At 48.9% G+C, this 27,441-nt stretch overlaps 1 protein-coding gene across 16 annotated transcripts in view; it reads right to left on the bottom strand.

Annotated features, from left to right (window-relative positions):
- CHD5 (chromodomain helicase DNA binding protein 5) overlaps positions 1-27,441 on the bottom strand; it is a 48,225-nt gene that overhangs the window by 15,827 nt on the left and 4,957 nt on the right. For 10 of the 16 annotated variants that reach the window (XR_011135710.1, XR_011135708.1, XM_068915674.1 and 7 more), the window contains exons 3-25: positions 24,268-24,447; positions 22,645-22,763; positions 21,536-21,774; positions 20,316-20,440; positions 17,834-17,957; positions 15,498-15,664; positions 14,537-14,755; positions 13,128-13,334; positions 12,827-13,038; positions 9,922-10,053; positions 9,210-9,318; positions 8,410-8,601; positions 8,114-8,314; positions 7,392-7,529; positions 6,299-6,420; positions 5,520-5,693; positions 4,377-4,518; positions 3,778-3,909; positions 2,993-3,110; positions 1,781-1,998; positions 595-826; positions 379-504; positions 56-228 (exon numbers count right to left, since the gene is read on the bottom strand). Coding sequence is in view for 14 of the 16 variants with exons in the window: in XM_068915674.1 (XP_068771775.1) it covers positions 56-228; positions 379-504; positions 595-826; positions 1,781-1,998; positions 2,993-3,110; positions 3,778-3,909; positions 4,377-4,518; positions 5,520-5,693; positions 6,299-6,420; positions 7,392-7,529; positions 8,114-8,314; positions 8,410-8,601; positions 9,210-9,318; positions 9,922-10,053; positions 12,827-13,038; positions 13,128-13,334; positions 14,537-14,755; positions 15,498-15,664; positions 17,834-17,957; positions 20,316-20,440; positions 21,536-21,774; positions 22,645-22,763; positions 24,268-24,447 (3,801 nt within the window). In the remaining 2 variants the exon portion in view is untranslated. Of the gene's footprint in view, positions 1-55; positions 229-378; positions 505-594; positions 827-1,780; positions 1,999-2,992; positions 3,111-3,777; positions 3,910-4,376; positions 4,519-5,519; positions 5,694-6,298; positions 6,421-7,391; positions 7,530-8,113; positions 8,315-8,409; positions 8,602-9,209; positions 9,319-9,921; positions 10,054-12,826; positions 13,039-13,127; positions 13,335-14,536; positions 14,756-15,497; positions 15,665-15,859; positions 15,934-17,833; positions 17,958-19,642; positions 20,126-20,315; positions 20,441-21,535; positions 21,775-22,644; positions 22,764-24,267; positions 24,448-27,441 lie in introns of those variants that run through there. The other 6 variants (XM_068915673.1, XM_068915676.1, XM_068915677.1 and 3 more) reach the window with 3 other exon arrangements.

Below are 27,441 nucleotides of genomic sequence, written 5' to 3'. Positions count from 1 at the left end.
AACAGAGGGACATACAAAGAGATGCAATTAGAAGACATGATACTAGTCACATTACCACACCATCCTCTTCTCTCACAACATACTGGGCCACTTTAAAGGAGCTCAGATACTCGTTCATGTTCTGCAGCTCTGTGTCATCAGTCGCATCCTGGTTCCGGTCCAGAAGCTTAGAGATGGCAGCATCATCATAGTGAATCACACTGCTGTCATCCACATCCTTATTGTCACCTGGAGGGCAAAGCCAGGGGAATGGAAAGGCAAATCACCATGCTGTAGAGAGCATGAGCCACAACTGCCCACTCCCAGAGCCAGGTGAGCTCAGGGTGGATGCAGGGCCAGGGACGGGGGAAAGTTACTCCAGCAAACGGGGTTACAAACCTGGTGGGGTGCCGCCGTGCTTTTTTTTCATGCCAGGAGTCACTGTACCCCCTTTGGTTGACAGTGTGTCAGAGAAAGGAGTGACTGCATCCGGCATGCCGATCCGCTGGCCCTGAGACATCATGCCTGCAAGCGGAAGAACATGAGAACAAGCCCTCGCAGCTCAGAGAGGGAGTCATCTTGCTCAGAGGATCCCCAGCCCCTTCCTGACCTCACCTTCCACATCATCCTTAAAGAGCTCTTCTGTCCCAAATTTGAGGATGTCATCCAGCTCTTGCTTGGTCATGGAGCCTGACTTTGAGCCGAGCCCTGGACGGACCACCAAATGGGTGAGCATCATCTTCCTTTTGGCCACCTGGGTGATGCGCTCTTCAACGGAGGCTCTTGTCACAAAGCGGTAAATCATAACCTTCTTGTTCTGCCCAATGCGGTGAGCTCTGCTGAACGCCTGCGGACAGAGAACGGTGCTGGTAGAGCAGCTGCCGGAGGCTTGCCTGCAGTCAGCCTCACCCTGTTTTTCAGCAAGCCAGGAGCCCCTCTCTCCTATAAGCAAGGACACCGATGCCAAGCACTCAGCACAAGCCTAGGAACCACTCCCCCCGCTGCCCAGCACAGTGCCATCTGAGCAGTCCCGGTTTCTGTTCCCTTCAGGCTGCGCTGGCAGCACAGAGGCACTACCGTGGGCAAGGCCAGTTTCAATATTCAGGCTCCCACAGGGCAACAGAGCAAGAGAGGCTCCTCAGAGCCAACCTGAGATGCTTTGAAGGAGTCCTCCTTCCCTCCCTATTGACTACAGGTGAGCCAGCTTCCTCATTTAAGCCTCTCTCTGAAGTGACTGAAGGCAGGCAGCATGGACAGGTTTATCCTAGGAACCCTCTGGCTGCAGATTCACCAGGCCCTTACCTCTCTCCTTCAGTGTCCTGCACCAGCAAATCCCCCTGCCTCAGCCTCAGGAAAAAGAAACGCTGGCAGAAATAGATTATAACAGTGTATGAAACTTCGGAGAAAGGACCTTTTCTTGGTTATTCCTTTCTCTCAGCCAGGAAGTCGGGGAGAGAGAGGTATTTCTTTTCACTTTTCCATCATTTTTAGGGGCATTCGAGGCTCACCCACTCCAGCTGCTATTTCCCATTGACAGTCACCGTTAGCTAGGGATCCACCATGGGCTTTTGGAAGCATAAATGGAAGTTCTCCAAAAGAGGAGGGGACACCTGGTTACAAACAAGTAGCAGGAAGAGGCAAGAACCCCATGGAAGAAAGCCAGCGCTCGCATGCCAGACCTCTCCTGTACTGCTGACAGGCCAGAGGATGCAGGAAGAGGGCTCCTAAACAGAATCACGGCCTGCAAATATTGCAGAAAATGTCAACAGCTGGAGAGAAAAAAAAATTGATTTCAGTCTACCTTTGGGATCGGGCTAGTGTATAGGATGTCCAAACAGAGGGCCCAGCCAGAAAGGTACTTACTATACTGGAAGGAAGAGAAAAAGTAATAAACCTGGATGTCATTGTGGGGATTCCAGTCAGAATCATAAATAATGACTGTGTCAGCCGTAGCAAGGTTTATGCCCAGACCACCAGCACGGGTAGAGAGGAGAAAGCAGAACTGCTGAGCACCAGGAGCTGAGAAAGACAAACCCACAGGTGGCAAAAGGTGAGATAGAAAGGAGCTTGGCTTACCAGGAGATGTGCAGTATTGTGCTTCAGTTATAAAACTGTGGGAACCATCAGTCTAAACAAGAAAGCAAGACGCAGGGAAGGCAAGGAGTAAGAAGTACATCATTCCCTGGAAATCAGTTACTGGAGAAAATGCAACTCCAGACCTGAAGGGGAAGCTCTGCAATCTATTGAGACCTTTAAAGGAAACGTACGAGTCTTTCAGACTAAGCAGCCTGTCTTTAAGCCATTGGAAAGTTATTGTGCGATACAACTGAAAGGGCTTAATCACATGGTAAAAACAACTCAGTGCTATGCTTCAGAAAGCTTGGTTTAAAAAAAGCTGCATAATAGTATGCAGCCTCCACCCCAAACTGCCTATTCTATGAGCAAGCATAGGGTTCTTCAGACACAAAGGGCCTCACCCAGCAGTTGGCTGCGTGTTGGAAACTCACCTCACTGCACAGAAGAGATTTAAGCCCATCTTGGCAAGTCTTTTGAGTATTTTCCCTTGGCAGTGATCAACAGAGGTACTGCAAAAACAATTCCCTCAGTCTCCCACAGCCACATCAGCCAGTGCCAGCAGTTCCCGAGAGAACAACGCAGGCTGGCTGCGTTCACAAGGGAAGAGGGGTTAGAAATTAGCTGGATTCACAGGCTTGTTCCTGCTGATACGGCTGCACTGGGCACTGCTTCCTCTTTGGGGAAATCCAAGCTCAACTCCACTAGCAAGGGTAGAAGAAGGATGGGCTGCTTCAACCAGCCCTGCTCACAAGGAAGCACTCCTCAGGCAGCCAGAGACCCCACACTTCACACGGGTCCGTGGCACCGTGGTAAAGGACAGTGCAGGAACCTTCCAGCTTTGCCTCCTCCCACACACTCACACCGTGTCCTGGGGCCACACAGCACACACTGCCTGCACCCACGCGCACGCTTGTCAAGGGGGAAGAAAAAGGAGTACCATTAAACCTGTCTATGGCTTCCTGGCGCAGGCCTCCAGTGATGCCTCCGTCTATCCGCTCATACTTGTAGCCTTCATACTCCAGGAAATCCTCCAACAAGTCCAACATCTTTGTCATCTGCACAAGGCAATGTTGGCATGAGCAGCTCTGCACAGCCCAAGTGGGAGCAGCACTGAGGAGTGGTCTGTGGGGAGACCCCCTCTCCAAGCACAGCTGCCCAGGGACTCGGAGATGCCGCTCCGAGGGAAACGCTCCTCCCAAGACACAAGGAGCAGACAGGCCTCAGCTCCCCACCTCTCACCATGTCCTCTGGGGAACACGGAGCTGCACATCAGCACTGCCCAGGCCCCAGGCTGCGCCCGTGCTCACAGCCCAGAGGCACAACGCGGGGCAGGAGTCTGCTGCAAACACCAGAAATACTGCAGACAAGGAGCCGCCACAAGAACAATGCTCACACGACATCTAGAGGCAGCTCTGAGGCTTCTTTGCAAACACAAGGGAATTATAGCTGAACAACCTCACTGAAGTGGAACACTGTTACTATTATCTCCTTTTTATCGATAGATAAAAAGAATTTTTAAACATTAAACGAACTCTCTCAGGAGAGAGCTGTAATGGAGTCCATCCATCACGATGGCCAAGTCTGCTGTACTCTTTGTGATATAATCTGTCATCAACTCTTGCATCCACCTCTATCTTTACCTAATACAAAATTCTCATTTAGAGGAAAAATAGCCTTTAACAATTTATTAGGGTTCTTCATTAGCACTTCCCCATTACTCACCTGGGAGAAGATCAGGACCCTGTGGCCCCCATCCCGTAACTTCTTCAGCATCTTTTGGAGAAGCATCAACTTTCCAGAAGATTTAACCAAAGAACTCCCATCATAGGATCCATTAGGCAGAACTGGTGCCTCCTGTGAAGCCATTTTTAGTTAGCGGAGATATTCCTCACTGCCAGTTACCAGGCACAGTCCCGCACCCTCTGAATTAGATAACAATTCAATCACCAACTGAATGAAGCAGGATTTTGTCCCTAAGAAATTCTTCTGAACAAGGTACTCTATTGTGGGAAGAGGCTGTAAGGAAAACTGCGCCAGAGAACGGGAGGTTTTCTGCAGTCTGTGGTAACAGACTGCAAATTTGGGAACACACTAGCCCTGAACTGTGCAAGCTTCTCAGAGGGGGAAAAAAAAACCACACACACACAAAAAACAACATTAATTTCATGGAGAAATTACGTGTTTCCAAGATAAAATATCTGCATCAAATCACTCATGCAAAAAATATATATATACCTGTACCAAAGGGACATCATAGAAACAATCCCCACTGATGGCTGTACACTGAGAATGTCTCCAAACTGCAAATGAAGCTCACTTACCACAGCTGCCACAGGAAAGAGGTATGGATGATTACAACACTTCTTCAGATCCATCATGATGTTGAGCAATGAGACCTGGTTCCCACCACCTTTTGAATTCAAGGCTTCAAAATTCCTTGTCAGTATAAATTTGTAGTACTTCCTGCATGAACAGGGATGGGATAGACAATATTGTTAATATGGTCAGATACGGGACCAGCATAAAGAGGATGGCACTGAATCAAATTTCACTAGTGTCAGTGGAGCTTCAAAAGGGAAATTTGGTATGGGCACTTTTTTTTTTTTTTTTTTTTTTTTAAAGTGACGCTTCAGCATCTTCAGCCAGGGGCCAGGTTTTGTTCAGGTGCTCTGTGGACAACACAGCCCCCATCAGCAGGATGGGCTCTGAGGGTACAGCAGTCAGGAACGTTCCTGCTGCTGGATGTGAGTGGAGTGCACTATGGCACCAGGAAGCAGCAGTGCACCTTTCCCTGCAAGTCCCCCAACCTCTGAGGAACGTGTTGGTCAAGTTGGAAGAGCCAGCCCACAATAAATGCACTTGAGCAAGCATCTCTTGCGGAAGCAGCACCACACAGCTGTGAGCCATGGTAGGGCCTCTGGCCTCAGCGGCAATGCTCCAGACTGATGCCAGAGGAGTTCATGGCACAGGCTAGTGCCCAGGCGCCAAAACGCTCACCCTGCTCCACCTGCCACCAGCACACACTCTGAATCACTGGGTACAAAACAGGTGCTTTCTAGCAGTGCAGGGCTGGAGCCTGCAGCATAAACAACCCTGGTTTAGCACTCCCAAGATCATGAGAAGCAGGAGACGGTTTGGTCTCAATATTTTCTCTATGCCCCAGAACTGGTAAGGGCCATGCAGCCAGGCCACCGTGCATCAAATCCTTCCTGCTGAGCAACTGGGACTGCACAAAGCCCAATTTAACATGGCTGAATGCGCTAGGGTGGGCTCCCTGGCGACACATAAAACACTTCAGCTCTTCCCATGGCAGATCCAAGAACAGAGGTATGTCTGACCTACCAAACACCACCGATGCCTCTCTGAGCCGCAGACAGATGAAGTAACGTGAAGAAAGCCAGCCATGCTGTGCCTCTGTGCTCCCAGGGGAGTCAGACACAGCCTGCTGCAACGTATTTACTTACTTCTGCATCTGGCTCAGCTCCACTCTCACAATCAGCTCAGTCTTGGCCGGCATGTTCTTGAACACATCCGCCTTGAGCCGCCGCAGCATGTGGGGACCCAGCAGGTCATGGAGCTTTTTGATTTGGTCCTCCTTGGAGATGTCTGCAAACTCCTCCAGGAATCCCTCCAGGTTACTGTGAAAGCAGCCAGAACCACACAGTTCTCAGTGATAACGGAACTTGCAAGAGTACATACATTTGTTTCTTTATGACTTAAACTCAAGAAAAGAGTTCTTATAACATATGATGAGGTAAAACTCCCATGCCCATATCAGTGAGCCAAAGCCAGACTGAGCAGCTATACTGATTGCTAAGGGAGAATTCACACTAAACGCACTTATGTGAGGTCGGAACCAAGCTCCCCAAAGTATCTCCGTCCCCTAAGAGAGTGGGAAAGGGCAAGGTAGATTTCAGTCCCTCACTCACAAATCTACTGACTGATTTATTGTAAGGCAATATCTACTCACAGGGCCCAAAAACAAGTATTCAGCGTCAATAAAAACTGGATTCACATAAAATGCCCATGTAGCTGTTATGGCAAACCATTGGGACTATGTGCTCTGACATCTACCTGCCAGCACAGATTAGTGACATTTCCACAGAAATAATTGGATCCAGGGATTACCAAACAGATGGAGCCTTGCTGAACTGGAAAATCTCTACTTAGCAGCCCTGCTGGCCAAAAATGCAGCACGTCCTTGCTGCTCTCCCTCTTCAAGGGGGGACCTGGTGCAACTTACTTAAACCTCTCTGGAGTCAGGAAATTGAGCAGGTGGAAGAGCTCTTCCAAGTTGTTCTGAAGTGGAGTCCCAGTGAGCAGCAGCTTGTAATCGATTTTGTAGCTATTTAGTACTCTAAAGAACTTGGAAAAGAAATCAAGTTAGGTGAGAAGAGCTCAGGGGAACTAACTAGTCATCTGGGAACTCTTGGTGCTGCAGATTTCAAGCACAGAGACACAGCAGTGATCTCTCCTCCCCGTTGGGCACACAGAGCCAGACCACAGCTTGATGTCCCAACCTCAGCCACCCCCATCAAGCACTGGCTGCAATCCTGAATGTCCTTAGGTCAAATCACCTGGCCCTTTCTGTGCTAGGGGCTCTGTGAAGGTCCCAGAGGGTCTCCAGACTGACAGCACCCAAGAGTACACTTAGCCTCAGGTAAGCGGAAGAAGAAGAGGGACCGATTCATTTTCATGAGAGCCCATCAAAGGACTTCTCAGCTACCCAGCAGCAATCACTGAAGAAACCAGATCCACCAGGAACAGCCTCTTTCTAACACTAGAACATACTCTGGGATCTATCATCTTTTATTGTGATTATACACCAGTTCTGGAAAAGTAAACTGATTTTGTTTTTTTGTTTTTTTTTTTAAGAGAAAAAGCAAAATGCAAAGCTCCATTATGCATTCTACTTAAAAATCAGTGATGGGTTCTCCCTTTCTTTTAAAACAACCAGCCTTGCATCTTTTCCAGGCAGAGCTGGAGCAAAGTACATAAGACATATGGAACTCCTGACTAGATCGCACAACACTTTCCCCCTGGTTTGCTGGACCCACCCTGCTGCAGGGTGGAGAGCAGAGGTTTAGCCTGCAGCCTGTACGACTAGCCAGGCTGCCACCTCCTTCCCAACTGAAAGATTTTTAATGCCAGAGGATGTAAAAGGCAACAGTTCTGCTGCAATGAGGGTGCCAAGCAGAACCTGTGCAAGGGGAGGATGTCTTCTGATTCCCAGAGAGGAAAGAATGGAGCAACAGACTGGCTGTGTTGTTGGTGTCTTTGTGGTACCAGCTGCACTAGTGTGCTGGAGGAATTGCTCACAAACGACCGCTACCTACTTTGGACTGGTTGTTCTTCAGCCTGTGTGCTTCATCCACCACCAGACAGGCCCACTCTATTGAGCCCAGCACCGCCTGGTCAATAGTGATCAGCTCATAGGATGTGAGCAGGACATGGAACTTGATTTGGGCTTCCTTCTAGACAAACAGAGGAAGAGAAAACACAGGATAAGAGAGAGCATGCCACGGGACAGCCACCACCTTTGGTGCTGCTGTAGGTGACACCTATTCTAACACGGGGAGAAAAACAGGGGAGCGCTTGCACTGTACTGCGCAATGCCAACAAGCAGGGTCTAGAAACAAATCACGCTGGCAGAAAACCTGTATTCTTCTGAACATTCAAATGAAGTAAAGGACTACATAAACAGAAAAGGGTCAGGAAAAAAACTTTAAACCCATCATAAATCTCCTCCACTTATAAGAAGTGTCAGCTTCTCTCTTTGGAAAACAGCTCATTAGGGACCCAGCAAACCTCTCTCTGGGTCAAATTCTGCTCCAAGTCCACCAGCATAAATCCCGAATTGCTTTGATGGATTTGGGGGAGCTGCATCAGTTTGAGATTGCAACAAAGTGCAGACTCCTTCCTTCTCTCCACACTGCCTTCTCCCTTCCTCTCTGCTCCTCTGAGCTCTGGGCTAGCCAGGTCATTGCTTCTAGCATTTTTTCCCCCCTTCTTTCTTACTGTTAAAACCAGCTGGGTATGGTACAGACTGAACTCATACCTTCATCCGGAAGACCTTCTTTCCACTCCGGATGGCATTGTCTTCAAAAGAAAACTCATTTTCCCTGATGACTGACCGGCTTTCCTTGTCTCCCGTGTAGGTCACAACGTAGAAGTCAGGTGCCCACATCTCAAACTCACGCTCCCAGTTGATGATGGTGGAGAGAGGGGCACTGACCAGATATGGCCCTTTCGAGTGGCCCTGCTCAGGAAGACAAAGTCCAAGCAAGTTGCTGTTTGCACTGTACCAGGAAGCTAAGCAGCTCCCAGCCATCTTGAGGAGTGCTGGATGCTCACCTCCTTGTACAGGGAATACAAGAACACAATAGTCTGCACAGTCTTCCCCAGCCCCATCTCATCAGCCAGGATGGTATCAGTGCCTTGGGCCCAGGAAAATCTCAGCCAGTTTAGCCCTTCTAGCTGGTAAGGATGGAGAGTGCCTCCTGTGGCATCGATGTACCATGGCTGTTTGTCAAACTTAACCGTAGGCTGAAGAAAAAGACACACGATGCAAAGCAATGAGAATCAACTCCCCCTCCTTTGAGCCAAGCACATCCCTCTTTAGATCTCTGACACAAAACAGTCCCAAGAGAGATCCAAATAGAGTCCAAACCACAGCCTTGCTCTTCAGCACAGAGGCTGCTGGGCTCAGCACACAGTGCTCTATTGTGCGCCACCAGAACACCCAGGAAGGGGTGGCATCAACCCTCGACCAGCTGCGAAGACAAGACAGTTGCCTTGCAGCCTCCTCCTCTTGCTTCTTTTCCCACACTGAGAAAGTCTGGAAGGGGCTGTCCAGGCCTCTCACTGCACAATTCCAACTCTCCCTTTGCATGCAAGACGCACACGCTTGGGAAAAGGAGACCCCAAACATGCTCCTTCACAACCCTCCTCTGGAACTAAACGAATGGCTCCATAACACAGACTGTGTTTTCCTTGCCCTGTGCACAGAATGAAACCACATCAGGGTTCTGAATGAAAAAGGCAGTCTCTCTGAAGGAGCTAGGAGAGAAAAACGTAGCAGGATGGAGAACCAGACAGACCTCCCTTTCTCCGGGCTCACGTTCCGTTGTGCTGCGCCTGCCATTCCCACTTACATCAACAACAGGAGTTTCTGGGGGCTTTTCTAGCTTCTCCTCTTTCAGCTTTTTCCCCTTCTTGTTCAGCTTCTTTGGAGGGCGCAAGTCTTCCCCCAGCATCAGCTCCCTGGAACAGTGGGTGTAGATCAGGAAACGGCAGACAGAGATGCCTCTCCCGGTCGCCAAGCCAAGGTTAGAAATGCTTGTCAAAATCCATCGCCTTTTTCCCCACAGGAGCTTTTCTGGCCCAGTTACCACTGGGACTCAAGAGGTATCAGTGATCCCCTTCCAACAGTCCATGCAACTTCATACCAAATGAAGGATAACAATTTCCTCAGAGTATTATGTTTTCCCCCTAAAACAGACAGATCCCAGCAACACGGAAACTCCCTGAAGCGTAGTGAAACTGTGCACATTACTAACACTATAATAAATGTAGGGGAAGCGAAGCATAGGCTGGCAAGCAACAGGTAGACAGGACCTCAGAACAGCCTTGAGATGGTGGGGTATTTCATGAGAGACCTTACCAAGGCCTGATTTTCAGAAAGTGCTCAGCAACGGCCTCTGAAAAGAGGTCCTTGTAAGCGGTTCCAGTGCATTCAAAAATGGGGGCACCTAGAAATCACCGGTCGTTTAGAAAGCCTGAAAAGGCTACTACAGCTGTGCATGGCTCTCCCAGGCTGCAGCACACACCCACTGCAATCCCGCTGCCCATCCAGCAGGCTCATACCTGTGATTCCAGTACAGCTGTTTGAGGTTTTCATAGTACGGGATGTCTATGTCATCAATCTCCCAGGTGCACTGGTCATAGGGCAGGTCTTTCCACTTGATCAGATAATGAATGTCTCCCTTTTTATCAAAGCTAGAATGCACAACACAAACCATATCAGCGAAATGACAAAATGCAATAAATCCAGTCTGACCCAGTGTTTCGCCATACTGGATACTGCTTAGCAAGGGGACCGTCTCCCTGTTGATGGCTTACTCTCACTCTAAAAGTGAGTCCCAAGCCTTCAAAGCCTGCAAGATGCGAATAAAAATCCCTTGAGATGAAGAACCCTACACACAACAGAACTGAAATGTTCTGAAATGTTAATGCTTCAACTGCTGTCTCAAAAAAAAACCAAGAGATTCACGTAGGAGCCTGCTGGAAAACAAACCCCAGAGACAAGTATGACACACCTCTTTCTCTCGTGCTCAGCTAGCTAAGTTTACATATAAACGTTCACCTATAAATACTGACTACTGCAATTAACGGGGTGGAGGCAGCATGGCAAAAGGCAACGAACCCAGGAGCATCCCTCTATGAGGGCATGGTGGCTTCTTCAGCCAGGGATCTGATCGAAGCCAGGTAATAACCAGCTAGTCATAACCTGCTTCCATGAAATTGGACACTTCGTCCTCTGCTTTTACCTACATACAATGACATCCAAGCAGAGCTAGAACAACATCAAGAAAGAATCAATAGTTTCAGGCAGAACTGCCTATTAATCTACTGGGTGTGTTAAATCAATTATAGGAGCTAAAAGTCACAGTAGGCTTTTGTCCATATTGCCTGTGATTCAGTGTGGGGGACAGCAAAGCTTGCAGATCTGCTGTATACAAAGGCAGCATGGACACACTGCATCAGCCATGGCAACACAGAGCGCTGTTCACGGAGAGTTAGGGAGAAAAAGTAGAATCAGGTAAAAGCTTTTAAATTCAAAGAACAGCTGTCAGGAAGCATGACAAGCAACATGCTTCAGCCACGAGCTAGGAGCCAGGCCAGTGATCACTGCAGTCAAACAGCCAGCCTGGGAGGACACTTGCAGCTTCAGGGAATATTGCAAAAACACCTGGGGAACAACTCTACTCTGGGAAGTCTTTCCTATCTCCCTTGATTAGAAAACAGTCCCTGCCCTGAAGAACAAGTGTTTATACCTGCACTTCGCTCCCTATGTTATACATTTATTAATCCCATAGTGGCATTGGGAACTGTTGTTGTTTATCCCATGGATTAAGCTTTAAAGGCTGCTCTTCCATTTCACGGAATAACCTCATGTTCCTGTTTCATAGGATTGGATGAATACCAGAGCTCTGTCTGTTTCTTCTGCAGCATTTATTGCTCTTTGAAGTTTTGGTTACACTGAGAAATGAATAAACACACTAGAGTCTGATTATTTACATATGAGGAATAAAATCTTACCTTACTAGCAGACAACGTAAAGCTGGCATGGAAATTGGCCAGGCAACGTTGTCTTTTGTTAACCATCCTTCAAGCAGTGTTGCCACTTGAGGTGTAGAAATTGAACAAAAAAGGTGTCTGTAGCTGCTTGATGTAAAAAAATATATGTACAGCAGAGTTCACATGCAGGATATTTCTTCCACAGAAGAGAAATGCAAATGCCAAGGCTTCATAACTGAAAAAGGCACTTGTTCAAATGCTTCTCCTTGGGCACAGTTCTTATGAGTACTAGGGAGAGTTAAGTGAGCATTACCCACCTCTTGAGTACACGTAATACTCAAATTCCTGCTGATACCTCTCATTTAAGTGAGGGTGGGATGCACGGTTTCCGAGAGGAATAAACGGCATATACAGAAACGGACTGGCGTCTGAGAGCAGTTTAGGTGAGTAATAGCAGCTGCAGGATGCAATCGATGAAAGAAAGATTGATCACCAGGTCACAGCAGAAATTTATGGAAATACTAGACTGTACCAGGGAGCCAAATAATACACCTGGGAAGAGTTTAACAACTGTATGCATCCACCTTTTGGAAAAATTTACTATCTCTATTTTTAATGTACAATGTAACAGAAATAAAAACAATGCACCAATTCAACTCTGGCCTTGGTTTCACCTTGGGAGCAAGCATCCCATGTGACAGCAGCCTTGAAAAAAGCCAGGAGTTAAAAAAAAATAAAAACCAAAAACAACAAAAAAACCACCTCTAAAATACTGAGAAGTCAATGCTGCTGAAGAAGGACGACATTAGCTTTCCAGCCCCCGGGGGGCGGGGGGGTGAGAACTCAGCAAAGCTCCTCTCTCACAAACAGGCTGGCAGCTCAGGATGCTCCCCAGGAGACCCAGGGCACTGTCCTGGGGCAGAGAGCAAGCGTGCACGAGCCTAACATGCGCAGTCTTCGCTGCTGATGCCGCAGCCCCTGAGCAGCAGTGGGAGACTAGCCTGGGGACCCCTGTGCTTTGGACATGTGAAATTCAAGCCTGGAACAACCCAGTCAGCAAACGTCAGCTGCTCTGCACACGCAGCTCCAGGCCTCCACCAATCAGCTGTGCAGCAGGTCCTCAGCGGAAACACAGCTAACTACCGCCTTAGGAACGGTTGCCACACACTTGGCTTGACGGAAATCCTGGAGCAGACAGTATTGTCAGGTGTCCCAGAAGCTCAACTAATCACCTAAACCATCAACATAAAAGCTGTGCAAGAATGGAAAAATAGCACAGATCCGCTGCTCGGAGCTTCCTCTGCAAAACTTGCCTGGGGCCAGGGGAGCATGGCAGGTTGCACCCTTGCCCTTTCTTTCCCTGCCTTTCAACGACATCACTCAGTGCCAACACCCCCAGGGCTTTAGGCACCCTGGCATGTACCTTTCTTGTGGCCCACTCATGCCTTCAGCTGCACACGCCTCCTCTTACCTGTGGTTCAGGATGCGGTGGATCATCATCCACTCAGGCTTGATGCCATAGCGGTAGAACCGCTCCTCCATCTTGGCATACTGCGGATCTTTGTTCTTCCGCTTCTCCCTCTGGCTGTCCTCATCCCCAGAGCCATAGTCAAAGGCCGGCGGCTCATCCATGTCATTCTTCCTTTGGTAGTTGCGGTACATCACAGTGTGGTAGAGCTCCAGCTGCAGCAGAACAGAGCCACGGTCACCCCTCAGGTCACCTCGGAAGGGGCCTTGGCGCAGGGTGCGACATGGGCAGCCGCCACGCTTACCTGCAGCTCCTTGACCCAGGAGCAGTGCCAGTAGGAGAGCCCTGCCCACTTCACAAAAAACTCACGCTCCGGGATCCCCTCCAGCACCTTGGGTGGTGGGACAGCCAGCTCGGCGTCCGGCAGGGGCAGTACAGACACGAGCGGGGCAGGCGGCTCTTTCCAGGTCCAGTGCAGGATTCGTTGGACTTTGCCCTTTAGGGGAGGGCACTGAGGATATAAGAAGGTAAATATGCAAGGGCGCAGAGTTTAACATGAGCCCTGTCAGCTTCACATCCCCTCCCCTACTCCTTCCCTTCAGCCATAGAGCCCCAAAGCTCCACTGACGTGCCACACAGCAAAATGTCAAACACTGTTAGTCAGGTTCTGGCGTTTCAATGCCTGTAACACCAAGCGGGCAGGACACAGGGCCCAGGCCCGGCATGGCAGACAGTCTGTGGGGGTGGAGTGCAGGGCTGGAAGGCAGAAAAGGTCTTGCAAAGTCGAGCAGGCTGGAGCCATCCAGAAAAGGCAGGGAGTGCACTGCCAGGGTTACAGAGAGCGGGTCAGTAGAGCCTGTGCTGAAAACTGGTTCTAGAAGGAAATCCCAGGGAGGAAAGAGGAACAGTGGATTCACTGCTGGCCATAGTGAACCCAAGAGTAGCAAACTGGGTGACTTGAATAATCCCACAGCCAGATCACGTTTAACTCATCCAGGAAACAGAGTCATCTCCCTTAGGCACAAGCAAAACGCTACCCAGATCTTAGATCTCATTTACTATTTCTAACAAGGCAGACAGAAACAAGGTGGTGAGGGCAGGAAGAAGCGCATGGGGTGGGTGAAGGTTGGCTGGTGCAAGCGTGCCTGAGAAGGACGCCCGTGACATTGCTACATCCCCAACGGGGATGGGCTTTGCCACCAGAGCAGGCTGCCACATAATATATGTGTAATTATTCCCACATTTAACTCCCCAATGCAGTTCAAGGCCCCACAAATCATGCCAACCTCTGCAGCAAGCCTGCCTCAGGTGGAAAGCCCCTCTGCACAGGACACGCCTCAAAATGGGACTTGACATCCAATCTAAAAAAACAGCAGGGAAATCATCAGTAATCTGCACGAGGCAGATTGTGTGGGCGGCAAAGCTGTCCAGAGACAGGCAAGACCCCTCAAATGGGCAGCACGGGCAGTGATGCCCTTCCAGGGAGGGGATGTCTGCAGCAGAGGGCAGAGGACACCAGCCCAGCAGCAGGGGCAAGGGCAGCAGGTACATCAGTGGCAGAATGGTGCAAAGAGCAGGGTGTGGACAGGCAGCCAAGGCCGACAGAGCCCAGCCGCAGCAGCACCTGGGAGACCCTGGTACTGGCTAAGCCTCACTCCTGAGCCGGGTGGGTGCGGGAGCAGGGACAGGGTGACAAATGCTGGTAACACTCACTGTACAGCGAGGGCAGAGCCATTCACCGTTTGGTATTTCCGGCAGGGGTGGGTTCAGGCAGTGCAGGTGGTAAGAGGATGGGCACGTGTCGCAGCACAGCAGCTCCCCTCCATCCTTACAGACACGGCAGAATTCCATGTGGTCGTCTTCCTCCTCTTCACCACCTTCCTCTTCCTCATCCTCCTCCTCCTTTGGCTCCCACTGGATCCCCTCCTTCTCCTGGAGAAGCCCATGCAGCACAATGCTGAGGGTTTATGTTGACAGCCTGCCTGCACCCAAGGAGCACCAGCTGTGTACGGGGGCTCCCCCTCAGGGAGCCATGCTCCTGGGTGTCACACCCTGACCCTTGCTCTGCTAGGGACCCACTAGTGCAGGCACTCAGATGATGGCCAGGGTGATGCACCAGCTCTGCCTGGGGTCCAGACCTCATCCAGGCAGGCAAGTACTTCAGTGAGTCTAAGGCTCTGTAAGCAACGAATCTCATGAATGCCATTCTCTACCCATCTAATTCACCACAGTGTGGCCTGACACATGATCCCAGGCAGTGATCACAAGGCATTCAGTGATCACATCGACAAACACAATTCTTGTTGCAGTGCTGAGATCTGGTTGCAAATAAATGACAACTCTGCATAACACAAGAAGTGGAAGACAGGAAACCGCTGAGCCCCAGGTTCTGAAGGAAAGTCTCAAGGAAGGCTATTGGCGGCATGAACAACTCCCCAGCCCACAAGGCCTGGAGCCCTGCAGTGTCCATATGTAGCCCACTCTGCACAAGCTGTTATTTTATAGGAAGCCACAGCCACAAAAGTGAAGGGAAGATGATGACATGTGCCTCTGAACTAGTTTAAGAGCCATGCCACAGCTTTGAGCAGTTTCTTGATGTCAACCAAAAGATATTTCACTGCTGCTCCCCCCCCACCACAGCAGCAAAACCCTGCCAGGCACCCCAGGCACTCACACAGTGTGGGCAGCTCCACTTGCCCTCGGGGGCCTTCTCCAGCTCGGGGTCCAGGCAGACAAGGTGGTACGCACGAGGACAAGTGTCACACAGGATGATCTCCCCTCCCTGCTGGCACACCTCACAGTAGTCCTGGTGGTCCGTCTCATAGCCATCCCCTTCTTCAACTAGAAGCAAAGGACACACATACAGTCAGTGGGATAGCAGAGCCGCCTGCTCTCCCAGGAGGGAATGGGACAATTGCTCCTCTACGTTATAGCTAAGGAAATGAGGAAAACATTTCATCTCAGTCCCCGCCTGTTATGTCCCCCTACCTCTCTGTCCCTCAGCATCACAGTTCTTTGCACACAGCATCATCTCACCTCTGTCTCTCTTTCTCTTTCCACACTGTATCATCCTTTGGTTCCTTCAGGCTCTCAATGGAGAATGCCAGAACCTGGAGAGGTTGCAAGGGAGGCCAGTCAGAGAAACCTCCACAGATACCAGTGCCATCAACTGCAAACGTACCATGCAACAATAACACAGCTGAGGAGGACTCCTCCTCCTGGGACTACTCTGGTCTTCCTGGGTGCTCACTAGGCGCAGAGGCAGGAGCTCACTCAACTCAGGGTAGAAGGAAAGACGGAAGGGAAGGACACGTCGGAAGCGTGGGTAAGGCTCTTCTCAGTTCCCAGCTCTGCCGGAAACTCCCTGGACAAACCTCTGAGCTTCCATTCCTCCAGCACAGGCAGGGGAGAGCAGTCCTTCTGTCCTCCTACAGGAGGAGGACAGCCTGACCTGTCCAGTCTGCAGCATCCCTGGTGCAGGGACTGTCAAGATCCAGCACAAGGTCCCCAGATCAGTTAGAGCCACTGTGCGCTGCTGTCATACACTAACAAGCCAGAAGGCAAAGTGATGCCCTTTGCACGCAAGGGGCCAAGCCTGACAGCCAGCCCTGCCTCACACGCTTGGTTTCCACCAAACTAAGAATATGAGCCTCATGCACTGCAGGACAGATGGTCCCATTTTACATCCTAACTGTCTCCAAGCCTGGAAGCTGCCCTTTGATTTCTCAGAAGGGAAAACTGTCGGTAAAGGCAACAAGAAAAAGAATATTCCTGAATCTTAAGCATGTTGTGCCAAACATAAGCTAGAAAGGCAAGCAACTGTCCTGCAGCAGTGCAGGCAGGAGAGAGAGCACAGCAGAGAACATGACGAGGCCAGGCCCAGAGCAGTGGACCTGCTGATGGAACGGGCAGCCAAGCTGCTGCACCTCCTCTACAGCCCAGGGTGGAAAGCCAGGCAGTGCTACAGCAGGCCCTAGCAGCCTCCACTGCTGGAGAGAAGAGGAACAGAGTTCGGGGCAGCTCAGTGTAAAGGGACTTCTCTCAACAGCAACAAAGAGAAGGAAGCGTCGTTAAACAAAACTAACTGCAAAACCCGCCACAAGTGAAGAAACAAAGCAATACGCACACAAATGTTGCCACAAAGCCACTCAAAGGCTTTGCCAGATGCTTTTCACTGCTGTTCACATGCCTTCCTCTTCCTATGCCACTATCACAGATCTTCGACCTGCCCAGTGCCTCACCACACATCTCTCACAGACAAAAATAAGTTCGCTTTCTTACATTTTCTCACTCACACTTTGACCTACTCCACCAGGACCTTGCCAAAACCTGTTTTTCTTCATGGGCCATTCCTGTGAAAGTCACTTCCCTTGAAGACTCGTAAATTCTGGAACTTTGCTGTAATAGGACAAATTCTGGTGGGAACACACATGCAGCCCTAAGCAGGGTACCAGCTGCCCACACCAGCCTGGGATTTGACCCGGTGCCCAAGGCGCACACAGATTTCTAGCGTGGGCAAGGAGCTCAGGCTGTGAACACACACCAAGATGGGGAAGGCTGGTTTTCTGTGCTGTGGCAGGTCTGTACCAAGGCAGGTCTTTGCAGCAATTTATCTCCTGAAGCAACGTGAAGTCATGACATGGAGCAGGTTCGAGGGGAGGCGAGCCCCGGATGGTGGCTGCTAACTGGAGAAAAAACTGGAGGGAAAGATGACTGTGGATTGACAGAAAGGCCCTGATGCCAGGCTCCTTCTTCACCAGCACTGGGGAGGTGAGCCAGTGCCCAATGGCAGGATCTGCTTGCTGCTTCCTTTTAGGCACGACCCCATCAGCAGCAGAGTTGGGACACCAAGGAAGTACCTCTCATCTAACACACACAGACAAGCACAAGCACATCTTTTCCCACCAAGTCAGTGTCAGGCACTGCTTGGATCTGCAAAGACCATGAAAACACGCATCGGCAGAGGGAAATCCAAACAGAACAGGAACAGAGTATAAAGGAATGGCCTACTCCTCTTTTTCTTTCTCCTCCTCTTTCCTCTCTTCCCTAGGCCTGCCGAGCATTCAGAGCGCACTGAGGAGCTGTTGATGCTGGCACTGTCAAAGTCAGATTCTTCCCGTTCTTCCTCTTCACTCTGCAGAGGGAGGGGGAGGGGGGAAAAAAAAAAAAAAATCAAACCACACACAGTCAAAGTGAGCGAAGCACCAACAACAACCTGCAGAAAACCGCATGGGATCATCAACCAGTGGCCGAGCTCCTCAGGGCACATTCAAGAGAAACACTGCATGGTTTCCAGGTGAATTGATTAGCTGGTGCATCAGGGATGCTGGCAGTGATATCACACCCCTGGCACTGAATGACAGGGGTCATAATATGCCATGAAGTGTTAGGAAGCAGGTAAATCTCCTGTATCAGATCAATATCCCAGTCTTGCAATCAATCAGCATAGGTGTGGACTAGAACTAAAATCTGAAGACAATTATTTTGCATTGCTCAGCACAGCAAAGAGGCAGCTAGCCCAATTCAGCAGCACCATCACAGTGCAATCACTGAGCAAATCTCAGAGCACATTTAAAATGTGTGAATCTGTATGTCAAGTCCCTGCTCTGCTTATTTGACAAGAGGTGGGCCCTGGGTTTCCCCTGCAGTCTGTCATCCTTGCTAGCACAGAGATATCATATCGCACAGCTGGCCAGGCCCTTGCGGAAAGGCTCAGCCTCTCTCAAAGCACAAGCCATCAGCCAGCTGCATGACACCATACTAGCTGCACGAGCCCTCTGCATGGCACGTCAGCTCCTGAGGATCTGCCCAGCCTGGCCCGTGTCGGCAGCCCCTCAGGATTAGGCCACTGTTTCCATGCTGCACAGTGACAGGCCAAGGCAAGAGGGAGAACACAGTGCTTTGCCTTCGTTTTACTATTTCCCCTCCAGCACAGCTCTGGCCGCTGCAATTCTGTGGCACAGTGGGGGGGGGGGGGGGGGGGGGATTACATGTCTGAAACACTCTGTCGCGCAATGCTCAGGGCTCAGCGCTCCAAGGCCCTCTGCCATCCCCACAAGAGCCCCCCACTGCAGTGATGCCATTTTGGGTGCAAATGTGTGCACACAGATACCCAAGACAGACACACAAGCAGGGACAACTGCCTTATGCCACTCTCATGCAGTAAGGGTCCCCACTTCTCTGCTGCTTGGCAGAACTTTGCTCTCTTTCTCTCAAGGCACCCGCTTCAGTTTGTGTTAGACTGTCTGTGCACACAGGCATTCGTGCTTCATCTTCTTCATCACTTGAAAGAGTTAAACATGCCAAGTACTATGCGGTATCAAAACATAAGAATATGTCTGATTTCTTATTCTGGAGACCCGACTTGCACATACAAATCCCTGATTTGCATATTAATTGTGTGCTTAGCACTCCAACTGCAGGAGCAAGTCCAAGCTCTTAATAACTCTCAGAAATGCAAATGCACAAATCTCGAGTCCATCTAGAGACATACGATAAATTTTCTGTGACATGTGATAGAAAAAAGCAGCAGTGAATGACTGTCTCAAATAGCTCTTTTCACCTCAACCTCTGACGCACAAAATAATTTACAAATAGGTTATGCTAGTAAAATAGATCTAGAGAGTTAGTGAATTCCAATAGGGCTGAATTAATGGGATTTCAATCAATATTATCAAGACCTACAGGAGTTCCATCTTTATTGAACATTTATAAGATTTACTCTTTTTTGAAATGCTCTGCATATATCCGATATTCACACGCTGACAAATGCACAGCCTGCAAATTGCAGTAGCACTCCTTTGCCGTGCGCTTACTTACCTGGTGTGGTATCCCAGGATTATGCTGCAGAATCACAGATGCTAGTAGGCAGGCTATGGTAATATAATTAAAGCATTTGAGAACTCTTTTTGACGCACAGTTCAGCTGGAGTGCAAACCCTAAAGAATTCTTTTGCAAATGAAATCTGAAATGATGGCATTACTGAACTCATCACTGGAAGTAAAAATGATTATATGATTTTAGTAGAAAACGTGCCCAGACATGGCGTCTTCAGAACTGTTCTCCATCAAAGGAATGGAACAAATGCGCTGAAGAGAGACTGGCGTCTCACTGAGCAGCATGAACAAGGCTATAAAGTTTCTTTACGGTAGCTTTCCTCCAAGGTGACCACAGCAATTCCTCAGCCAAAAGTGACTTAACACCTCCCTTGGATGAGATGCCCCACAACGCAGGGGGCCAACGAGGGAAAGATGTACCACCAAGGCTGGAGGACACAGGCAGTGCAGAGATTTGTGATACTCATTCTCTCTAGTAGGTGGATGTCACTGCAAGAGGAATAAACGAATTGGCAGGCAGAGTCCAATCCCGCTGAAGAAACATGCATTTGCATATATGGGGGAGATTTCTAGGGGAAGAGGGCTTGTTTTGTCATTTTCCTGTCACACACCCGCAACCCCAACACTCTGTGCGGAAAGAGGCAGTGCACACTTACAGAGGAGCTCTTTTTCCTTTTGTTGGGGATTCCTCCAAACCGGAACTTCAAGCCTGACATCTTTTTCCCCTTCCCCTTTTTCTTCCCGTCTTTGGAGCCCTTGATTTTCTTCCGCACACCTGGACCTGAAGAAACAGAAGACTTGTTTGGTACTCAGCTGTCCTCAGAATCACCCTGCATCCCAATTGCGGAGTTCACATGAAGGGCGAGAAAGCCGTGGGGACCGCACAGAGCAGGAAGGTGGCTAGCACTGGCCACAGAGCACATCCTTTGGGGCAAAAGGCCAGTGCTGCAAGCCCAGAGCCAGTGCTTGAAAAGAACTGAGAGTCTGGGGGGCAGCTTGTCTTGGGAGAAATGGATCTGCCCAGAAAAGGGACTGCAGCTCACAGCCCACAGGGCTGTAAATACCACAGAATTAGCCTCCTAGGGGTCTGCAAAGGGGAGAGAAGACAGCTCTCTCGTCCCAGTGGCCGCCAAGGAAAGGCAGAAACGCTGCACTAAGCCCATAAAGCGGGAAGGCTGCTGCAAGCTGCGCTCTTGGTTAACTGCCAGCTCTGAGCTGCTTGTTCAAAACCTCTTGAGGCATCAGGAACTGATGACTGCATAATTGGAACAGAAACCTTCCTGAGGAGAGAGACAGTGCAAACAAAAGGAGATCCCTCCCTTTCCCACTACTGGCCAGCTTCTACAGTGATTCGTACAGCCCCTTCTAAATATGGGGAAAACATCAAGAATCTGTCAGGAAAAAGGAAACGTGTTTAGTAAGAGACTCATTTCAATACAAATAAGACTATTTCCATAGGAGCCACTGCAGATTTAGATGTTTATCTCATTTCTTGCGAATCCTCATTTCTTTGAAGAAAATCACCTGGCACCCAACTGCCAGGAAATTGAATCCTTTTTGAAAAAGGACTGCAGCCTTACTGGGAGTGCCTTTCAGCCAATCAACTCCTCACCATCTTAGAGGAGAACCACCAGGCTGCACTGCCAAATGGTGCATATTCATTTGGACAGACCACACCTGCTTGCCAGTATACCTCAGCCCTGGCCTTGCTAACGCATTTTGCTGAACCACGTCTCCGGCCTGGAGATGCTGTGCCATCTTTGCTAGCCTAAAGACACGTCTAGCTTTGCAGGCCCAGCAGAGCACAGCAGATGGAGAGGATATTGCAGGTGAGTGGTGCCTGCCACCACTCAGCCTACTCTTGCTTGGCACTTACCTTTGCCCTCCTTGGTCTTAGCTTTCCTGATGACAGCGGGCAAGGCAGACTGTGTCGGGCTGGCAGCGAGTGGGGGGGCAATAGTGACAGTCTCCACAGCTGCAGCAACTGCCGCTGCTGCTGCTGCTGCCGAGCTGCCCTTGAACGGGTTGTTGGCACTGAACTCCCGCCATTTGGCGCCAAGCACAGTCATCATCTTGGACATAGGGATCTTGGGGTTCTTCTTGGCAATTAGAGGCCTGAAGGGTAGGGGAGAGGGAAAATCATGAATTCACAGAACCCCTTTGCTGCATGCCTGTTCCTGCTCATCACATGCTGTAGAGAGGTACTGCAGCTCAGTAAATGAATCAGTGATTCAACCTGCCTCTTAGCAGCAGGTTGGTGCAGTCCGTTGGTACCAGCTGCAATGAAAAATCAGCAGAAACCAGAACGTTCTTTGAAAAAAAATTACAAAAGGAGAAACACTGAAACTTTCCTCAGAGACTGTTTTTTCCCTGAAATACCTGTTAGGTTTTGAATGGATCACAGTACAAATCAAAAAATTGCTATCGTTACTCATTTTTTTCAAAGAAACTTTTCAAATAAATGCAAATAAAAAGTAGGATTTTGGGGAGCGGGAGAGGAAAGAGAAACATTTCTGCTGTTTTCTAGTCAATCCTACAAATAAAACTGGGTCCTGAATACTGCTTCTAGTCACACAGGGAGAAGCAGCAAGGAGCTCATGATGCATTAGAGTATCAGCTATAAAGTAGTACAGAGAGTTCATTAGAGCCAGAGGCAGTTATTAGTACCATAGCAGCAGCGCAGGTAGGTCACTGTCTCATATGTCCAGTGCGGAAGTGCCCAGGAATCATGCCACGGATGCTAGCACTCACCCCAGGACCAGAAGGCACCTTTTGGGGAGGAAACTACCCTTGCGAGCAGAATTCCCTGTACAACAGCCTGCTGCATCTGAGGGTAGCTCCCCACACCAGGTCCACAGTTGACATTGCCACGTCATAAGCTTTCAGGGGACCAGCAGAATTTCCTTTATAGCTTTACCACCTTGACTGAGCAATGACCAAATCTCAAACACTACACAGGTCCCCAGCCAGACCTTAGTTTCCTACCTGAGAAACTGACTGAAAGCCTTGTAATTAGTCAGAGTATGATAGTCTTCTTCTGAGAAAATGTAATCTACATCATCCAGGCCCCATTCTTCCATTAGCTGGGCTGAGCTCTTGGGCTCCTATAGATTTACAAAGAGACATTATTAACGCAAATGACTGAGGCTCTCCAAATGAGCAGTGCAAGGCTATATCCATTGTATACTCTGTACCAAATGTTCTCCCTAAGCAGCAACACATGGGATTTGTTTCTGCAATTTCAAAGACAGAGCATGCACAAGGGCTTAGTAAACTAATGCTTCATACGCTACCAAGAAGCAAATGAACGTGGCACCTTCCAAATGTTTCCCTAGCCGTGAAATACAGTGCAAAGCCTTTGTGAGTTTCCTATCTCCAAGAAACACAATTTCTGTCTGCACATAAAATAAAAACAGGGAAATACAGCATTTGATTTGCCAGTAAAAAGGCAAGTCTGTGCTTGCGACCCCCTTAGGAGATACCTTCCCTGGCTGGGTTTCTGCTGGAATTACAGATACCTCATTGTTTATAAAATAAAATCCACCTCCACATCAGTGTTGTTACAGTTGCTTCTCTGTTTGCTTTAAATAAATTGAATTAAACAAATAAACCATTACTTTCAATAGCAACTGTATACTAAATGTCTCCCGAGATCAGCACTGACAGAAAATCAGGCAATATGGCCAGAATGAAGGTGGTCAGGGAAGTCTCAAACCTCCACATTTTGTAAAGGAAAAAGCTGTGTGAAAGGGGAGATTGCAGAATATTAACACTTCCCTCTTGAATTCTTTTGTGCACAACTGCTTGATCTTTCATTTTCTGCAAGTTTTGATAACATTGTATATTTCTTTTTTTTCTACTTTTTCCTCTAACTGTAAATTAGTTAGGATTTTGAAATCTCAAAATCCGCCAAACATAATTTTCATTTCCAGCCCAGCCACATTGAAACTAGTGCAGCAGCACGCTGAGTCCACCATGCAGCTCTTGGAGCACATGGAAGCAACAACGTTCCACAGCCTGAAAGATCAAATCACAGAATGCAAACACGGATGAGAGTTTACAACCGTAAGCTCTTCCTCATCAAACCCAGGAAAAGCTTCTCAGGAAACCATCAGTCCACCTTTTCTGACAACAAGCTGCATGGAACCGATCTGCCGCTATCTGTTCTCATGTTCAGAGAACAGATATGATGAATCTCTGTTATTCAAAAGATGTGGGCAGACAATCCGAGCAATTAAGTTGCCTCAGTTTAAGAAGTTACTGTTTGCCAGATTATTCAACATGTACAGTGCCTGGGATCTCAGCCCATGCCCGCACAATGCAAAACACACTGGCTTAAATCACCAGAAAAGGCCGAGTTAGGACTTGTGAGCGCACATCAACAAGTAACTAAATTGGTGAGCCCACTAGTTAGCACTTTGCTCACGCTGCCGTGGTTTAAACAAATGCAACTTATTTTTAAGTGCAGCCACGAATGGCCAGAAAACACAACTCAGCTCTCTTGGGGGGTCTCACTGAATGTGGTAACTCCAGCACTGGCAAGGATCTAGCCATGCTCCGAGATTCCCATTCTCTAGCACCAGCTCTGGGTAAATGAATCTTTGGTACCTTTAAACCTCCATCCTCATTATCATCCTCCTCTTCATCTTTCTTTTTCCGTTTTGGCTTTTTCTCTTTCTTTTCTTTCAGTTTTTTCTTCTTCTTTTTGTTGGGAGAATAGTCACTTCCTTCACTCTCCGACTTCTCCTCTATCTCCTCTTCATTGTCTGATATTTCATCATTGCTCCCCTAAAACAGAAAAGGATGATGGAGAAAGAGCAAGGCCTGCCCTTCCTCAGCTCCCCTCAAACAAACCTTCTCAGACAGCCAGAGCCAAACTGCTGTCACCAGCCAAATTCAACCACTCCCTCTAGAAAATTCCTGCTGTTCCATTGGAGGTGGTAGGAGGTGACCCAGCATAAAAAAAGCAGATTTTGAAGCTGTGAGAAGCAACTGACCATTGAGGACACACAGAAAGAAATCTTTGTTTTAACGGGAACTGTTGCTTCAGGGAAGTTCTGCAATCTCTGTTCGGCCTTGTGCCTCAAGTCTCCACCTGTAAAATTGAGATATTCTTTTTTACAGGGAGACATTCCGTCTCTCCATTCCAGGAGCACTGCAAACACATCTGATCACGTAGGGTATTCTAGGCCCCAGGAATCACCAGAAAAACAAAATAAGGAGAAGGTAATGCAAAATAGATGAAATTACCTTTCAGAAAAGCTTACCTATACCATGTGTAATCGACCCCTTAAGCTTTTGCCTCGTGACTTGGGCTATAGCCTGTGCATCGAGGGGGACAAGAGAAGCCATGTTTTGCCACGGTCATGCAAATGGAGGCCTCTTCTGCCTCCATATGGTAATGTGCTTCTTTAAAGGTGCCCAGATGCTATAAGACCATAGCACTCACACACCATTCTGATGAGTGGGGTGTAAAATCAAAAAGCCAGAGACAGCAAGCCAAGAGTAGTAAGTGAACGTATATATTAAAAGCAGCTGTATAGTAAACAAAACAGCAGCTCCTCTGAGAAGCAGCTAATTGCTCTGCTAAAAGATCCTAAATTTTCAGGTGGACAACATTTCAGACTGGCATAACACATAGCAACTTTTGATGTTCTGTTGTGGGTTTGCTTATGGCTTTACATGAATAAAGTAGCAGTCTTATATGCAGTGTGAACAGATAAAAAATAGAGGAAAGAAAAAGAAGACATCTTTAACCATATGCATTTCTTTCAGCTTACCAGACAAGATACTTTGCTAGAGTATGGCTTGGTTGCCGTTTCATTTTTCTGTCAGCTGGGCACTACGTGCTGTAGCAGCACCGTGTGACGACAGGAAAAATTCAGCTGTCACATAATCAAAATAGTCTTAGTCCTAGCGGTCATACAGAGTCTTGAAAGGGGCATGAGAGCAGAATAAGGCTCAAAAGTGAATCAGTCAAGGTTCCTCAAATTCCTAATTCTCACAGCTCTTCCCTTTCAGAGGCAGGCAGCCACAGAAAACCCCTCTTGGTCAGACACAGCTCCCTCCAGAAGAGTTGCATCTTCTGCAGCAAGGTAAGCCAGCCCCTTCAGCAATGCCAGGGCCCTGCTGGATGGCTGACAGACGTGGTCTGCTTCCCCACAGTCAGAAGGGACCAGACTTAGGTGGCTATATCAAGCACAGCAGAGCTGGAGCAGAGATTGGCGGGGCAGAGTTTAGGTTCATTTCTGAGAGAGAGACTGTGACCTGCTGCACAACTCTGGCAGCAAACACACTATTACCCTGCTGAAAACCTCCGCCTGCTGGGTGGAGGACTCGGGTCCCGAGAGAGGCTGTGAAAGGAGGCGGGGGGTGCGGCTCGAGGCGCCCGGTCAGCACCGCGGCCAGCGCCCCGGTCAGCACCGCGGCCAGCGCCCCGGTCAGCACCGCGGCCAGCGCCCCGGTCAGCACCGCGGCCAGCGCCCGCCGGCCCGGGGCTCCTCGCGTCGCCCGCGGCAGCCACCCGCCTGCTCTTGGGCTGGCCCCGCCGGGGCCGCACGCTTCCCTGAACAGAGAAGCGGCCCCACTGCGTTTAACGGCAACCACAGTCCCCGGGAGTTCTGCTCTGCACGAGGCCATTTTACTTTAATCTTCTAGCCGTGCTGCTTGAAAGAACCACCCTACCCCGTGACAGCCAACCTGCTGCACCCTTTACCTGCCAAGTCATCTCATCTCTGTCTCCTTCCGCGTACGGGGGAACTCCCAACTAGCCTAACATCACAGCTGCATGAACTTTGATTTATTTTAATACACAAAATCAACTGCTCTTACTATGGAGGGGCATTTTTGTTCAGCAGCCATTACTGATTTCTAGCCCTTCTTGCTTCAGAAAAAAATGAGCCTTTCACCAGTGTTATAAACAGTTATAATTTAACACTGAATAATTGGTTACCATGGTAACTACTGCAGTACAGGTTGAAATTTCCCCTCTCTCTCTGCCTCCTTGTCTGATGAGGACCTTCATCTACATATGCTCAGGTTCAAACTGCAGGCTGCCTATTTTATGTAGATTTTTCTCCAGATTTGCAGCACCATTTCTAGCACCAGAGCTTCAGTGAGTACTGCCACAAACGTGTGGCTGAGTTGCAAGGCAGCTGATAAAAATGAATTCCCATAAAACCACAACGTGGCAGCACTCCTGCTACAGTGCTCTAACGACAAACACACGGGGATTTCAGAGTGCAGAAGCCATGGTTCTAGGCACTGGCAGTACATCACAGACTCACAGTTAATTCCCAAAATCCCCTTCTTTTAAAAAGGGTGAAGTCCATTTACTCCACAGAACTCTGAGAAGGAGCTTATGAGAACAAAGGCCAGCTCAAGCATCTCCTCCCTAACTGTTCTCTCCTCCTCCCAAAATGCAGCTCTGGTGCTGGCTAGAAACCCAGCTCACTGCCTACCGACAGCTACAGCACTAACTTTCCACTGGCTTAGACAAAAGATCGATCAGTCTCCAACGCAGGCAGAACCCAGTTTCATTGACACTGACCGCACAAGGCATTAATTACCAAAAAAAAAATTTGATGCTCATCAAATTATTTTCTCCCCTCCCCCAATAATCAAGTAGTCAGACGCTGCACAAGCTGCATGTGTCACTCCCTTAGCTTCAGGCAGGGTAACATTAAAAGAAAATTATCTGAGGTAAAAATAGCATAGGTTTTTATTTTATTTCCCCTCCCACAGAAAAGCTGCATTAAAAAATAATTCCACCAATGGAAGATG

This window comes from Struthio camelus, chromosome 21 (genome assembly GCF_040807025.1).
Source record: "Struthio camelus isolate bStrCam1 chromosome 21, bStrCam1.hap1, whole genome shotgun sequence".
In the NCBI taxonomy this organism is placed as follows: domain Eukaryota; kingdom Metazoa; phylum Chordata; class Aves; order Struthioniformes; family Struthionidae; genus Struthio; species Struthio camelus.
This window is presented reverse-complemented; position numbering and strand designations above follow the sequence as displayed.